The 15,745-nt window shown below is 41.6% G+C and overlaps 1 protein-coding gene across 1 annotated transcript in view; it reads left to right on the top strand.

Annotated features, from left to right (window-relative positions):
• Positions 1-15,745, top strand: part of LOC135056328 (collagen alpha-1(XIII) chain-like) — a 220,543-nt gene that overhangs the window by 36,619 nt on the left and 168,179 nt on the right. The window contains exons 5-7 of the mRNA XM_063961321.1: positions 7,040-7,075; positions 8,160-8,186; positions 9,039-9,074. Coding sequence (XP_063817391.1) covers positions 7,040-7,075; positions 8,160-8,186; positions 9,039-9,074 — 99 coding nt within the window. The remainder of the gene's footprint in view (positions 1-7,039; positions 7,076-8,159; positions 8,187-9,038; positions 9,075-15,745) is intronic.

Here is a 15,745-nt window from a genome sequence, read left to right as displayed (position 1 = left end):
AGTTTTTGCCCCTTAGTGACTTGAAAAAATATGTATTTTAGTTTTGTGTTGTTAAATTTTTAGATCAGATAGGGCTGGCTTTTGGTATCAAGTTGGAACAGTTATCTTTATTTTCTGTGCATTTCCTAGGTTGAAATATAGGCCAAAAATTTTTTTTTTCCATAATTGTTCACCTAGTTACTTTGATGTATTTATTGCAATACTCAGAAATATTCATCACAATTTAACCAGCTATTTCTGCTGAGTACAAAGATGTCAAATGATGTGCTCTTTATTCAAGTTCTAAAATAGTTACAGGTGAAACTCAGAAAATTAGAATATCGTGCAAAAGTTCATTTATTTCAGTAATTCAACTTAAAAGGTGAAACTAATATATAGACTCTTTACATACAAAGTTAAATATTTCAAGCCTTTATTTGTTATCATTTTGATGATTATGGTTTACATCTTAAGAAAACCCCAATCCAAAATCTCAGAAAATTAGAATATTACATAAGATCAATAAAAAAAGGATTTTAAATACAGAAATGTTGGCCCTCTGAAAAGTATAATCATACATATGTACTCAGTACTTGTTTTGGGCCTCTTTTGCATGAATTACTGCCTCAATGCAGCATGGCATGGATTCTATCAGCCTGTGGCACTGCTGAGGTGTTATGGAAGGGTGTAGTATGATATGCCGGCTGTCGGGGTCCCGGCGAACAGCATACCAGTGCCAGAATCCCGACCACTGGCATACCAACAGCGTGGCAAGCACAAATGAGCCCCTTGCTGGCTCGGTGGTGCGCATCCCTATTCTCCCTCCAGGCGGGTCGTGGTCCCCCAAGAGGGAGAAACGGTGTCTGCATGCCGGCTGTCGGGATTCCGGCGCCGGTATACTGTGCGCCGGGCCCCCGACAGCCGGCAAACTGAAGACCACCCGTTATGGAAGACCAGAATGCTTCAGTAGCGGCCTTCAGCTATTCTGCATTGTTCGGTCTCATATCTCTCAACTTTCTCTTGGCAATGCCCCATGATCAGGTGAGTTTGCTGGCCAAACCAGCACAGTAATCCCACGGTCATTGAACCAGGTTTTGGTACTTTTGACAGTGTGGACAGGTGCCAAGTCCTGCTAGAAAATGAAGTCAGCATCTCCATAAAGATTGTCTGCTGAAGGAAGCATGAAGTGCTCTAAAATGTCCTGGTAGACAGCTGTGTTGACTCTGGACTTAATAAAGCACAGCGGACCAACACCAGCAGATGACCTGACTCCCCAAATCAACACAGACCGTGGAAACTTCACACTGGATTTCAAGCATCTTGGATTGGATTGTGTGCCTCTCCATTCTTCCTCCATACTCTGGGATCTTGGTTTCCAAATGAGATGCAAAATTTGCTCTCATCATAAAAGAGGACTTTGGACCACTGAGCAACAGACCAGTTCTTTTTTTCTTTAGCCCAGGTAAGATGCTTCTGACGTTGTTTGCTGTTCAGGAGCGGCTTGACAAGAGGAATAAGACATTTGAAGCCCATGTCTAGGATCTGTCTGTGTGTGGTGGCTCTTGATGCACTAACTCCAGCCTTAGTTCTCTCCTTGTGAAGCTCCCCCACACTTTTGAATGGCCTTTTCCTTACAATCCTCTCCAGGCTCTCTATGAGGCATTGCCAAGAGAAAGATGAGAGACATGAGACCGAACAATGTTGAAGGCCGCTATTGAAGCATCCTGGTCTTCCATAACACCTCAGCAGTGCCACAGGCTGATAGAATCCATGCCACGCTGCATTGAGGCAGTAATTCATGCAAAAGGGGCCCAAACCAAGTACTGAGTACATTTGCATGATTATACATTTCAGAGGGCCGACATTTCTGTATTTAAAATCCTTTCTTTATTGATTTTATGTAATATTCTAATTTTCTGAGATTTTGGATTTGGGTTATCTTAAGATGTAAACCACAACCATCAAAATTCTAACAAACAAAGGCTTGAAATATCTCACTTTGCATGTAATGAGTCTATATAATATATTAGTTACAACTTTTAAGTTGAATTACTGAAATAAATGAACTTTTGCACGATATTCTAATTTTCGGAGTTTCACCTGTATATGCCTAAAGCTTTGTACAAACTTATACCATTATCGGTCCGTAAACCCGTTGGTTACATAGGTGAGTATGCAGGACCATAGCAGGAGCGTTAGCCGATAAATAGTTTATAACGCTCCTGTGACCGTCGGAATCGGAGGGTTGCATCTCATGTGCTGTTTAATATTTTAGATGCCGGCCTCCTGATCCCATAGAACCTTGTGCACACAGAGCTATTTTTAGCACAGTGTGTACAGGGCTCACAGAAGGTCAAGCTGGGTACACAGGGTTGGTTTACCCAATCAGCCGAATGATCGCAACAGTGTGTGCCCAGTTTAGTGTCCTCACCTCTGGGACATGTAGTGACCACACCTTCTGCAGTGGGCATAGCTCTGCCACAGTGCCACTGGCTGTGCTATTTAAAAAAAATACAAACAAAAAGTATTTTACCTAATAAGTGACAGAAAAAACAATATTTTCCTGCACAAATGGCAGGCTCAATCTATAATAGACTGTGATGAGTTAATCTTTGCATGGGAGATGCACTGTACATCTGTAGTTAAAGGTACTGTTTATTGTAGCATGGATAATGTATTCTTTGAATGAGCTCATACAGCGTACTGTGCAGTGAAATATTTCCTCAGATATTTACATATCGTTTTATGCATTAATAAGTTGGGTTATTTTTGTGAAACTAGAACCTAAGGAGAAAAACGTTAATATAGCTCAGATTCACAAAATATGTTTTTCATAATTGGTTCGGGCTGTGTTTTTTGGAGATGTGACAGAAAATACAACTGCCTTAGGGGCAAGACACAAGGCCATTAAGATATTACTTTGCAGTCCTATGTGAATAATGCTTGTATTGTGCACAGTAGGCAGCGCACTTCGAGTATGTCCCAAAGGAAGTTGTGCATGCTTTCAGGTCTGTTATCCAAGCTTCTTGCAGTTGGACACAAAGATGTGATGTATTATGTATGCATGTTCTAGCTAAGCATAAATATATTCCTAATTTGTTGTTTATCTTGCAAACATCATCAGTTTGTGTATTTGTTTAGGACTCATTAGGCTTTTTATTTCTAAAGTTACTTGTATTGTTAGTTACTTCACATTTAAACAGGCAAGCAGTTATCCATTGACATTGAACAGGGTCAAAACTAGGATTTTCGGCACCCAGGGCAAGGCAGTAAGTCACCACAAAGACAAATTCCAAACTATGCCACACAGCAGGACAACCTTATTCCCATTACACTGCACAGTAGTACTCCTCATTAACATTACGCAGACCCACAGAGAAGAGAGAGGGAGGAAAAGAGAGAGGAAGAGTGATGGGAGAGAGGAGAGAGAGTGAGAGGGGTGAAGGAGGGATGGGAGAGAGATAGAGGAGAGGGAGAGAGAGATGGGATAGAGGAAAGAGAGGAGAGAGGGGTGAGGGAGAGAGAGAGAGATAATACATCCCAGACATCCCTCAGACCGGTAGACCCTCAGTAATAATAAGATCCGAGATCCTCCTCCCCAACTCCCCCATAATATTATTACCCAGAGACAGTCCCCAGTAATAATATGCTCCAGCCCCCTTGCTCCCATAATAATATGTTCCAGTCACTCGGGAGACAGGCCTACGGCTCTGCAAACTGGCCACCACACCCAGGAAAACCAGCACTGCTCTGCTGCTGAAGATGGCGTCTAGATGGATGTCATAAATCTCTGACATCGCTCATATGCATAAAGGAGAACAGAGGCTGCGGAAGACACTGCTCAGCCCAGCAGAAGTGGTGAATGAGTAATCGCTGGCGCTGTGGAAGCAGTGTCAATTACGATGGCCAGCGAGTCCAGGCGCTGGAGCTGTGTGTACGGGGTGCTACAGGAGGTGGTGATCGTGGCAGGCAGTGGTTGAGGAGCAACTGGCCGAGGGAGCTGGGCACCCCCACAAATCCGACACCAAGGGCACGTGATCCCTTAGCCTCTCCAGTTGCAGCCCTGCATTGAATTCAGATATATAGGGGACTACTTATGAAAAGAAAATTGTAGGATATCCCCAGAAAACACACGTTTGGGTTATATGCACAAACTGCAGGTATCACTTGAAGTAGGAGACTGATTAACTTGATATGCGGCACCTATATACCTGTATGCTACTGAGTCTGCATACGTAGGCCACAGAGCTTGGCATGGAAAAAAAACATGGCTGCTGCATCGTAGCACTTCGTATACAGATTCAGAGTCTCAGGTGCGCACAGATATAGAAGTGTTGCATATCAAATTAATCAACACAGTCTCCTGGTGCACCCTAGTTGCATCATGTTGCGACTAAGATGCATTTTCTGAAAAAAAATGCCCGGCGCTTGTAGGGTCTTGTGGGACCTGGAGCGCTGAGAAGGACTGTTTGGCACGACTGCAGGAATGATATGAGGACACATCTATATCTTTTGCCAACAAGATTTGGGAAACCTCTCTGACAATGGTACTCCTTTCATAGGGGGTGATTCAGACCTGATCGCTGCTGTGCGTTTTCGCACAGCGGGCGATCAACAATAGACTGCGTATGTGTATGCACCACAATGTGCACGTACGTCAGCCAACAACGGGCATCGCTGGTCAGCGACAGGATGGTGTAAAAATTCCAATTGCACGGGTGTTCGCAAGGTGATTTACAGGAAGAGGCCGATTGTGGGTGGTATCTGACCGTTTTCTGGGAGTGTCCGGAAAAACGCAGGCGTTCCCAAGCATTTTCAGGGAGGGTGTGTGCCGTCAGCTCCGTACCCGATCTGCCTGTTCTCGTCGCACTGTATGAGTAAGCCCTGGGCTGTGCACAGACTGCACACAGTGGATTTTTGCAGCTTGGCGTACACATGCGATCGCACACATTCACGGCGAATTTACACTCCTCCTTGGGCGGCGACTATCTGAATGCAGGACAGCAAAGTTAGCAGTCCAGCGATCAGGTCTGAATTACTCCCATAGATAGGGCTTTCCTCGGTTTGATAACTAGAGCTTGTAGACTGAATGCAATAAACGCATTGCACCCGACTATGTTTTGAATATTTAAACTTTGATTATAAAAATAATCATTATGTCCTAGAATGGTTGTAACTGAATTAAACAAAACAAAACAATGTAGTACTAACGGACAAAGTAATGGGATTTTTTTACTTTACTTTAGTTGACTTAACATGTCAATAGAAAAACAAAGCTCTAATATCTAGCAAACCAAAGCTCCAATAATGCTCTTATTACATAATGCAAGGGTTCAGCTTTATATAGAAGATCTTCATTAACATAAAATGTTAACTAAAGAGGGTAACTGTGGTTAAAATTGTGTCCAGATTTTTATTCTCCTTGCATTCATTATCTGTCAAGCCTTTAATCCATCATGTAATGGCCTGAAAAGAAGATAATCGTGATTGCTTCACTGAGAGCCTCCATCTCTTGGCAAAGTAACATACAAGTTACAATATGTGAGAGGAGAGAAGCCAAATGTGGAGGCGAGTAGCTTGTAGCTGCAGATCTTAGCACATGGACGAACTGTTCTAGTTTGGAGTGGTAATAAAGAGCTATTAGTGTATTAAGTATTTTATAACTGTGCTTATTATATTATTGTTAATTCTTTATTTGGTTTGCTAATACACACACACACACACACACACACACACACACACACACACGCAACCAAAATATCTCATGCTATGGTAATGGTGACGTTTTCTTTTGTTGTTGATGTTTTTTGGTTTGGAAGTTCTCGTATGAGAGTAATTAATGTATGACAAATGGCTCTAATGAGGATTACTAACAGAAGTGTATAAACAGCTTGCTTCCAAATAAATGTGCCTCCATTTAACTGGCCAATTAGTTCTGTCTCCTCCATGGGCGTCACAGTTAATGTATATAACAATTTATACAGGATTGTTAACATCAGTAACAAAAAAGTAAAATAAAACAAGTAATCAGTGCAATTATATTTATAATAAATAGTGGGTAATATGTTTAGTTATAAATCATGTCCTTTCTATTCAGATACAGCTAATGATTAAATGGTAAAATGCGAGTAATTATAATTGCACGTGAGTGTTAATAAATAAATTCATTAATTCCAGATTTGTGTTAAGTGCTGAAAACTGATTACTTCTGTGGTTAACTTAAAATGTATGTGGAAAATGATTTAAGAAAATCATAATGGTTCATTTAAAAACATGTGTCCAGCCTATTTCAGTACAGAACTCTCCACAAAATATGTTAATCATGTTGTATGGTACATTTTTAAGATTTTACATTTAGACCCCCTACACAGGCCTGGATTTACATTTGCTGTGGCCCTGGGCCGCTGTTGCTCTGCTGCGCAGCAACATCCTCCACCACGTCCCTGAAATAAATGTATTCATTTCTGCACAGGATCGGATGCTTTCTATGCTGGAGGCATTAGTGCAATTTGATACCAGAGCAAGTACCAATGCATATATATACACATATAAAAAAAAAATGATTTTTAAATTAATGGAGGGAACTTAAGGAACAGGTTCTACCCTAAGCGAATTCTCTGCCTTTGGCCAGGCCTGTGTGGCCTTCACATATGTGAGAGGAAAATGAGACATTCTGGTCATACTCCTAGACCAGAACTGTAGGCTCACACTTCATTATGCAGCAGTAGCATAGGCTGTCCCACTTTCAATGGGTCCTGGTCCTACTCTCCCTGGCCTATATTAGCCTCCTGTATCCCATCCCCTTCTCCAGGGAAGTGGGCAGAGTAGGACCACAATGATGCAATTTGCTGCCAGTAACATTTTCCTGGCCCTGCCTGTCCTCCTCTCACATCGTGTTTGTCTCCTAGAGGGGAGATGTAAAATGTACGGAACTGTGGCTTTATGTCTCAGATTCTGTGGGACGGAATATCGATGTAATGTTATAAATACATAATAACTGCGTTTGTGAAGCAAAACTGTCAGGTCTCCATCAATTCTAACTGCTCTAATTGTATTTTAGGGGCAGCCTGGAACACGAGGTTTTCCTGGATTCCCAGTAAGTCAAATAACCAAAAAGAAATTGGATAACGTTACACTGTATGCATTTCACTGGATGTTTGCCTATGGCCTAACCCTTAGGATGCACATTCCCTATCCTTACTTTGATCAGCATGGTTATGTATTATGCTGTATCATTTTATTATCAGATACATAGTACTGCAGCCCATTTTTGTGTTTAAAAAGAAAGTGTGAGCACAGAAGTCCACCCGGAAAGATTTTCCAGATAGAATTGTTTTGAACTGTGGAGACACTTACAGCTACCTAGAAGATCATTTCTTGTTCGTGTGCAGCAAACAGGCACCAATTTGTAGGGGGACTTTACAGATTAGTTTAGATGGCAAAAAAAAATATATTTTTTTTTGCATCTGTGGCTGAAAACATTATTAGTATACTAAATCTGGGTGGGAAGTAGTTGGGGAATTACAGGTATGTAATGGTTATTTTTATAAAAAATATATATTCTTCCCATTCTGTATTCTTATGCTATGAACTAGTTGAACAGTTACCTACTGTAAGTTCCTTAATTGGTAAATATCTGCTAAGCAATGTGATAACATACTGTTTACACTGTGCCTTGAATATAGAGCATGTACTATATGTCCTGATTGTGCCTGTGTCTTAAAAGTTTTGTACACTGAATACGATGTGCATAATACTGCCCTGTGCTGTTTGTGAAGGGTTAATCCATTTTCGCTGATTATTGTCAGACTAATGCTATTATGAAAAAAAAAACAACAACATTTTTTGCATGTCTTTGTTGCGATGACTGTTTTATGAGTTATGATTTAACTTTACCTTAATCCGTACACTATTGAGGAAAACTGGATGAAACCATTCCCATAATAAAACAGATGAACAACTGTGTAATTGTAAAACTCCCTTGAGTTATGTTATCAACATTTTGCTCAAGACGGATATGGTTTTGAACATGCAGTTTTGGTGTGTGCATTAGTGCTTTTATAATGTAATACAATAATTATTTTGTGACATCTTCTGGGTACACAGCAGAACTGTCCATGTATACCGTGCATTAATGGTGACTTATATAACCCTTCATATTGATTTATTTGTATTTTCAGGGCCCAATAGGATTAGACGGCAAGCCAGTAAGTGTTTAATTACCTGGTTAGTCTTTAAGTCTATAGGATATAAAACTAGACATTTGTGGCTACCTCCGTTTGTGGGAAACGTTTATTCCCAAACATCCTACCTTTCTAGGCTACCTTTTTTATGGAAATATATGCTTCCAAGGTTATTGCTGCTAGTGTTGAGTATCCAAAAAATGTCACTGCTAGAGTGGGGTCGGTTAGTGAGTATTAAATTCCTCTCCAGAATTAGCACCGTGAAAGTTGCATCTTGTGTCCTAAGATTTGTTTGTTGAGAAAAATTCTAACCACCTTCCAGAGCACCATCTGAATTGTTTGCATGGCTAGCTTGAGCCTGAACAGGTCATATTTCCCAGTATACTGTACTAATGCTTAGAGAATCCTAACTGTTTAAAATGCATGAAGAAACAGTGTGCAATGTAGAAAATGGATGTAGAAAACACAATTTTACATACATTAATGGTTTACTCTAGTATTGCATGGCTAGTAAGTCCTTACCAATAAATCTGCCTTTCTTTTGATAATAACAAATAACTTTACACCTTTCTGAAGCTCTCAACCACAATTTGTCACGCTGTTAGTAAGCCACATAACTCAGTCTTAATAACTGAAGTGACAAGGTCAGAAAGAGAACACCAACCAATTGTGTTCCACTAAACTGTTAGGCTAAAATAAACAAATGGTTTATTAAGAGAGACGGTTCCAGGTGACCTTGAGGTTTTTAAAGCCCAATAGACTTGCAGAGGAGGCCACACTTTCCTATGGCTGTCCTGAGAATTTATGTTACAGAGATCCCCTGAATACTAAAGTGTTACTTCCAGCTCATTCTATTTTTTATTCTTGGAATTGTAGGGTCATCCAGGGCAAAAAGGGGAAAAGGGAGATATGGTAAGTTTATCCCAATTGTTGGCTTAAAAGATAAGGAAATAAAATGAAATAAATTGTATTTAATTTTTTTTTTTAAAGTGTTTAATACAAATTATGCCATTTTTTGGTCTTTTATAAAAACCTGCTGGAAGTGGAGATCCACAAATTTATGTTTGTTAAAACGTGTTTGTCCAAACAGGGACTGACCTGCATCATCATTGTCTTGCATACTGTAATGGGTGCATAGGCAAACGCAGGTGGGGTTTCCATTTACCTAGATACCGCCTTTCCCCTCTGCTTGGCCATGCAGTATAAAGGGTAGAGTGGGGCGGCAGATTTTCCTACCAAGTCTGGTGTGTGTGTGTGTGTGTGTGTGTGTGTGTGTGTGTGTGTGTGTGTGTGTGTGTGTGTGTGTGTGTGTGTATGTATGTGTCTCTGGATCTGAATGCTCAATCATTGCACCAGATAATCTGGTAAATGGCTTACCGTGATCATTGGCTGCACTTTTCGTTGGGTTAGACTATAGTTTGTTACATGCTAATCACGCTCTAAAATCAAACATTTGGACCCCCCACTCCAGAAATCCTGCTTTTGCCCCTGGGGTTGCCCCTGACTTGGATTATCAGCTCGACGGCCAGAACAAAAACATTACGTTTTTGCATTTTTCCACGGATTTTTCCATGGATTATTCCACGGATCCCTTGATTTCGTATTTTGATAATTATGTATTGCACACCTTACAACATTCATAAGGTACATGGGAAAATGGGAATAATTAGACTTTACCCCAAGGCATCCAAGACCACACTCTCTCAATAGACCGTGTTCCTGTTGACTTCCAAAAGATCATTACTATTAAACTAGTAAACTGGATCACCTCCGTCTACCCACTGCCCTCTGCCCTGTCCCATCCAGCCCTGTGCTCTGTCCCACCACCTCCCTGTTGTATATACTTACCCCTTTCTAGCACAGAGTGGTCCTTCTTATTGCAAGGGTGGTGTGCGCCCCGGTTCCCACTGCACATGCATGCTGGAGATGAGACCGACCGTACTAGATTATATATACTGTACTAGTAAATGTACCTGGCATACGCTGGGTCACCTCAGTCCACCTGCATTGCCCCCCACTCTGTACCACCCCACCCTGCCCATTGTATTTAATGACCCCTTTTCAGCATAGAGCGGTCTTCCCACTAAGGTCTGTCCTGATGCCTGCTGCAGTGAGAGCCATTGGAGAGGTGGCATGTCCAGTGTACCTGTATGCTGGAGATGGGACGTTATGGGGGAGATTCAAATATTTGAAAAGTCGGTTGGGTGTCTGTTTTTTCCTGTCTATTAGATAGGAAAAAACAGGCTCCCAACTGACTTTTCAAACATTTGAATCTCCCCCTATATGTCAGGATGGCGGAACCTCTAAGCACATTAGCAGTGTTCCTCCCAAGTGAGCCCTGCAATTACATTTCTCTCCAGGTATGGTTCCTGAAGAATTTAATTGCGTTATGTGTGGGGTGCCCAGTCCCACCATTTTAAATGAATCTGAGTACTGAGAATTTATCAGTCCCATTGGTAACACAGGAATAAGAAACACACTGATTTACAGGTGTGGTCATAAAATGCTAGCATAAAGCACAAATGTGTGCTGTGTTTTATATGTATGTGCTCTAACATCCCCTTCCTGGGAGCCACCATACTAAAAGCCCCGATGCACGTGTTAAATGACCTAATATTAACAAAAATCTGTGTTGCTATATTGTAACTCTGCCTAATATTAAAGGTCCTCTGTGTTACATATTGCAGCAAATGTCCCACTACTGTGATGAGGTCAGTGTTCCGGTCTCACAATAAATAATTATTGCTGTTGAATTGGTCTAGTAATGGTCCCTTTAATGAACCTGTCTATACCACATAAAATTCCCATTATAAATACATATTTGGTGTGCCTGTAATATCCTTACAGCATGGTGCACTCAAAACGGTCTATTAAAAATTCAGATGTCCCACATATTGCCATTTATGAGAAGTGTGAGCTTTTGTTACCCAGGTTCAGCCAACAGCTGTGAATGAAATCATTCTGTTCATAGACACCTCTGCAAGTCTGTCCATCCCACTTCAAACAAAACCATTATGCAGTTGACCCTTTATTAGAGACGTGACAATATTTACAGGGTCTGCTAGGGCATTTTATCAGGGCAGCCACCTTTCCTCTCCATTCTGTATAATATTGAAAAGTATTAATATCCAGCAGTAACGAGAATCTAGACTCCAGAAATGTCACTTTACGACAGTATTTGAAGTTGATGCTGATCTTGTCATTATAAGTGAATACACGCTAAACTAATAATTGTGCTCCCAAAATTATTATGGGTTTTCAGAACAACAGCTGCTTATACATTTTGCTGAGAAAAGTAGCTGGTTGCCACAGACCTATTTAAAAGAAAAAAAATGTGAAATGAAAAACAATAACATGTCAAATTATGTATGTGCCTGTTAGGGCTGTATAGGAAATATGGGGAGGTCATTACGAGTTGATCGCTAGCTGAAAATGTTCACTGCGCAGCGACGATGCAAAAAAATGGCACTTCTGCACATGCGTATGCGGCGCAATGCGCTTGCGCGATGTACTTTCACAACGGCCGATGTAGTTTCACACAAGGTCTAACTAAGCTTTTCAGTCGCACTGCTGACTGCAGAGTGATTGACAGGAAGTGGGCATTTCTGGGTGTCAACTGATCGTTTTCAGGGAGTGATCGAAAAAATGCAGGCGTGCCAGGAAAAACGCAGGCGTGGCTGACTGAACGCAGGGCGTGTTCGTTACGTCAAAACAGGAACTGAACAGCTGAAGTGATCGCAAGCGCTGAGTAGGTCTGAAGCTACTCTGAAACTGCACAAAATTATTTTGTAGCCGCTCTGCAAACCTTTCGTTCATACTTCTGCTAAGCTAAAATACACTCCCAGTGGGAGGCGGCATAGCGTTTGCACGACTGCTAAAAATAGCTAGCAAGCGAACAACTCGGAATGACCTCCCATGACCCTAATAATCTCATATGTGTACTATTTGATCCCTTATTACTTTTATTCTTTCATAGGGAAGGACATTGCTACATGAATCCTCTGGGGGAGATTCAAATATTTGAAAAGTTGGTTGGGAGTCTGTTTTTTCCTGTCTATTAGATAGAAAAAACAGACTCCCAACTGACCTTTCAAACATTTGAATCTCCCCCTTTAACTCTGTTTAATGCTGAGTCCCCACAGCTTTTTATGGGGACAACCTAAAGGTCCCCATTGCCAAACAGGGCAAATGTTACATATATGATCAATATACTGTATCTCATATTAGAAAGCCCAACTATTTATTTTTCATGGGATTTGCAAATTAGTTGTGCTTAACCCGTATATTATTTCATAGCAATATGACAGCAATGAGTACATCACATAAAACATACATATTAGACTAGGAGTGAGTGTACAAAAAATAGAAAAAGGATTTAAAAAAAGTACCATAAATGTGTTCTATATAGTACAGCAAGTCTGTGCCCTACTTACTGTAATGAGCCCTTATTAAGGACCAATTCTAAATAGCAGTGATAGTCTGTTCAGGACTTTTTTTTTTATTGCACTGCCCATTATACACTGTAGGGAGCATTGCAGTGACCGCCATATAATGCAGTGAGTGTCACAGTGACCGCCATATAATGAAGGGAGTATAAAAGTGACCATAATATAAAGTAGAGTGTCACAGTAATCACCATATAAATAAAGGGAGTATTGTAGTGATGCCCGTATTTTATAGGAAGTGTTGCAGTGATCTCCATATAATGCTGGGAGCATTGCAGTGACGGCCATATAATGCAGTGAGTGTTGCAGTGCCAGTCATATAAAGCAGATAGTCACAGTGACAACCATATAATCAAGGGAGTGTTGTAATAGCTGCCTTATTATACAAAGAATGTCACAGTGATCACAACACAGTGATGGAGCATTGCATTCACCACTACATAATACAGGGAGTGTTGCAGAGACCGCTATATTCTTTATTTGATTATTACAAGTTATTCTCATGAGTAGGGCCCTCTTCTCTCATGTGCTTATCCTTTTCTTACTTTAACCATCTTCAACTGCACCAAATCCTGTGGTTTTCTCACTTTTCTGCCACCCTGATGCGTATTTCAGTGTTATCTGCTGATGTAGCTATGCTTATTTACCCTGTACTTGTCCTATATTGTCTTCAACTGTATGTCACTGTTTTCCTGTTTTCATTCTTCGTTTATATACTCTGTAATTGGGCGCTGTGGATCCCTTGTGGTTCCATATAATAAAGGTTAATAATAATAGTGCACTCATATTCCCCAGCACTTTACAGAGAATATTTAGCCATTTACATCAGTCCCTACCCCAGTGGATCTTACACTGGTGTGAGGGGTGTGTGGTCTCAGGGAGGGGATGGAGTACTTAGGCATCATAGCTTTGGTGCTGGCAGCTGGTTCTTCAGAATAGGAACCAGCTGCCACTAGTTCAGCAGTGAGGCTGGCTCCTTCTAACTGTGCCCATGTGTTCTCCCACAGCCAGAACATGCTGTTTATCATCCCCCTGTCCACCCACACCCATCCCCCATCACGGCCTGCTAATCCCGTCCTTCACATAAAGAGGTGGTGCCTTGTAGCAGATGGGCCTACCAGAGATTTATCCAGACCCTGGTGGGACAGTCCAACCCTGTAGAGAACTAAGGAATTGTTTTGAATCACCATGGTTACAGACAGAAGTAGGGTCATGGGGTAGTAATAAAGGGACTGTCCCTTGCACTTTGCTTTAAGACAAGTGGGCAGCGATCATGGGGGTAATTTAGACCTGATCACTGGGCAGCGATTTTTGCAGCCCTGCGATTGGATAGTCGCTGCCTACAGGGGGAGTGTATTTTAGCTGTGCAAGTGTGCAATCGTATGTGTAGCAGAGCTGCACAAACTCATTTGACGTCAGACACCCTCCCTTCCAACGCTTGGACACGCCTGCGTTTTTCCATACACTCCTTGAAAACGGTCAGTTGCCACCCACAAATGTCCTCTTCCTGTTAATCTCTTTGCGATCGCCCGTGCGTTCGGAATTTTTGCACCACCCCGTCGCTGACCAGCGATCCCCGTTGCTGCGGTCCGTCGTGGCTGCGCATTGCGGTGCATACGCATGCAGAGTTCAGATCTGATCGCAGGCTGTGAGAAAACGCAGCCTAGCGATCAGGTCTGAATCGGCCCCCATGTAATGTCTTTGTGTAGTGTGTATACTACAAAGTGATAAAAAGAGATCCAGGAAACATCACTCCAGCAACACTCAATGTTCAAACTCACTTAATATTGATTGCAGTTAATATTTTGGGGAGCACTGCTGTAGACGTAATTAAGAAGTATGATGTACTATGCACTTCATATTAAACAAAAATATGTATTTTACCATCACAGTGTCATATGTGAAAATTGCAGATTGTGCAGTCTATGAATGACTGTTGTTATTATTATTATTATTATTATTATTATCAGGGCCGTCTTTTCGTATGGGCTCTTTGGGCACTTGCCCAAGGGCCCCTGGAGTATAAGGGTCTTAGGCTGAAAGCTGAGGGTCCCTTCTTTCCAGGGGTACCAGATTTTTGAAAATAGGACCTGGGGAACCGGAGATATCCCACTGCAAAGTAGTGGTCCCCATCCAAGCCTGTTAATTGCTCTTCCCAGCCAGATATCTCGGGTTCTGTTTGATTTATAGTTTTTCTGAGGGTATATGCCAAAATCTGGGACTCTCCCGTTTTGGTGTACACTGGCAGCTTGTCTCTACTATGTCCAGAACCAGAGATATCCGCCTTCCAGCAGCTGGACCCTGCTCAAGCTCCACATGCCTGGTATGCAGTTTTATATTTTCTTTGATGGATTGCTCTGGCTCCTGAACTCTGATCCCCAAGTCCCCAGTACCTCCTGACAGGAGGGACTCTCTATTGTTTTATCCCATTCAAAGCTAAGAAATCTATTTCCAGGAACTGGAGATATCTGCAGTCCAGCAAGCTGCCCTGCCTCCGGAAAATGCTGAATATTAAGCCCACTCCACTATCCACCCCTCTCCTGCATATTAAACACCCCTTACCAACCAGGAAGTCATGTACCAGGGCCCCTTCATTCAGCCCTATACCCCATTATACAATTTAGTGTTCTCCCTCTTGCCCCATCTGAAACCATCTGGGCAGTAAAGGACTAATTAGCAGAAATGACTGCTCCAAGCCCTACATGCTGAGCGGAAGATAGAACATGCCCTACCACCCGCAGGACATCAAAGCTGCCGCTGATAGCACCCCCAACCACTACCACTGGAGGATAGGTCGGGCCCCAGTGCATTGTTGTGTCCAGGGGCCCACACTGCTGTTAAGACGACCCTGATTATTATTATTATTATTATTATTAACATTGAGACCAGTCCAAACATTGCAAGTCTTAACATTTTCCATCTCATCCTGTTATGTTCTATTTTGTTGCTTCAGTGTATTTACCTTTTAGCTGAGCTAAAACTATTGTGTCAGGCAAATTAGTTTTTTTAATTAGATTTTAAAATATTATTTTCAAAGAAAGATGTGAATTGATGTTTGTTTCAATAGCTTCAGACTAGAGGCTAGCGCCTTGAGTCCTATTGGAGAAAGAGTGCTACAGTATATAAATAAAATTATTA

Source organism: Pseudophryne corroboree, chromosome 3 (genome assembly GCF_028390025.1).
Source record: "Pseudophryne corroboree isolate aPseCor3 chromosome 3, aPseCor3.hap2, whole genome shotgun sequence".
Lineage (NCBI taxonomy): Eukaryota > Metazoa > Chordata > Amphibia > Anura > Myobatrachidae > Pseudophryne > Pseudophryne corroboree.
Note: the sequence above shows the minus strand (reverse complement) of the source record. Positions and strands in the feature narration are given on the sequence as shown.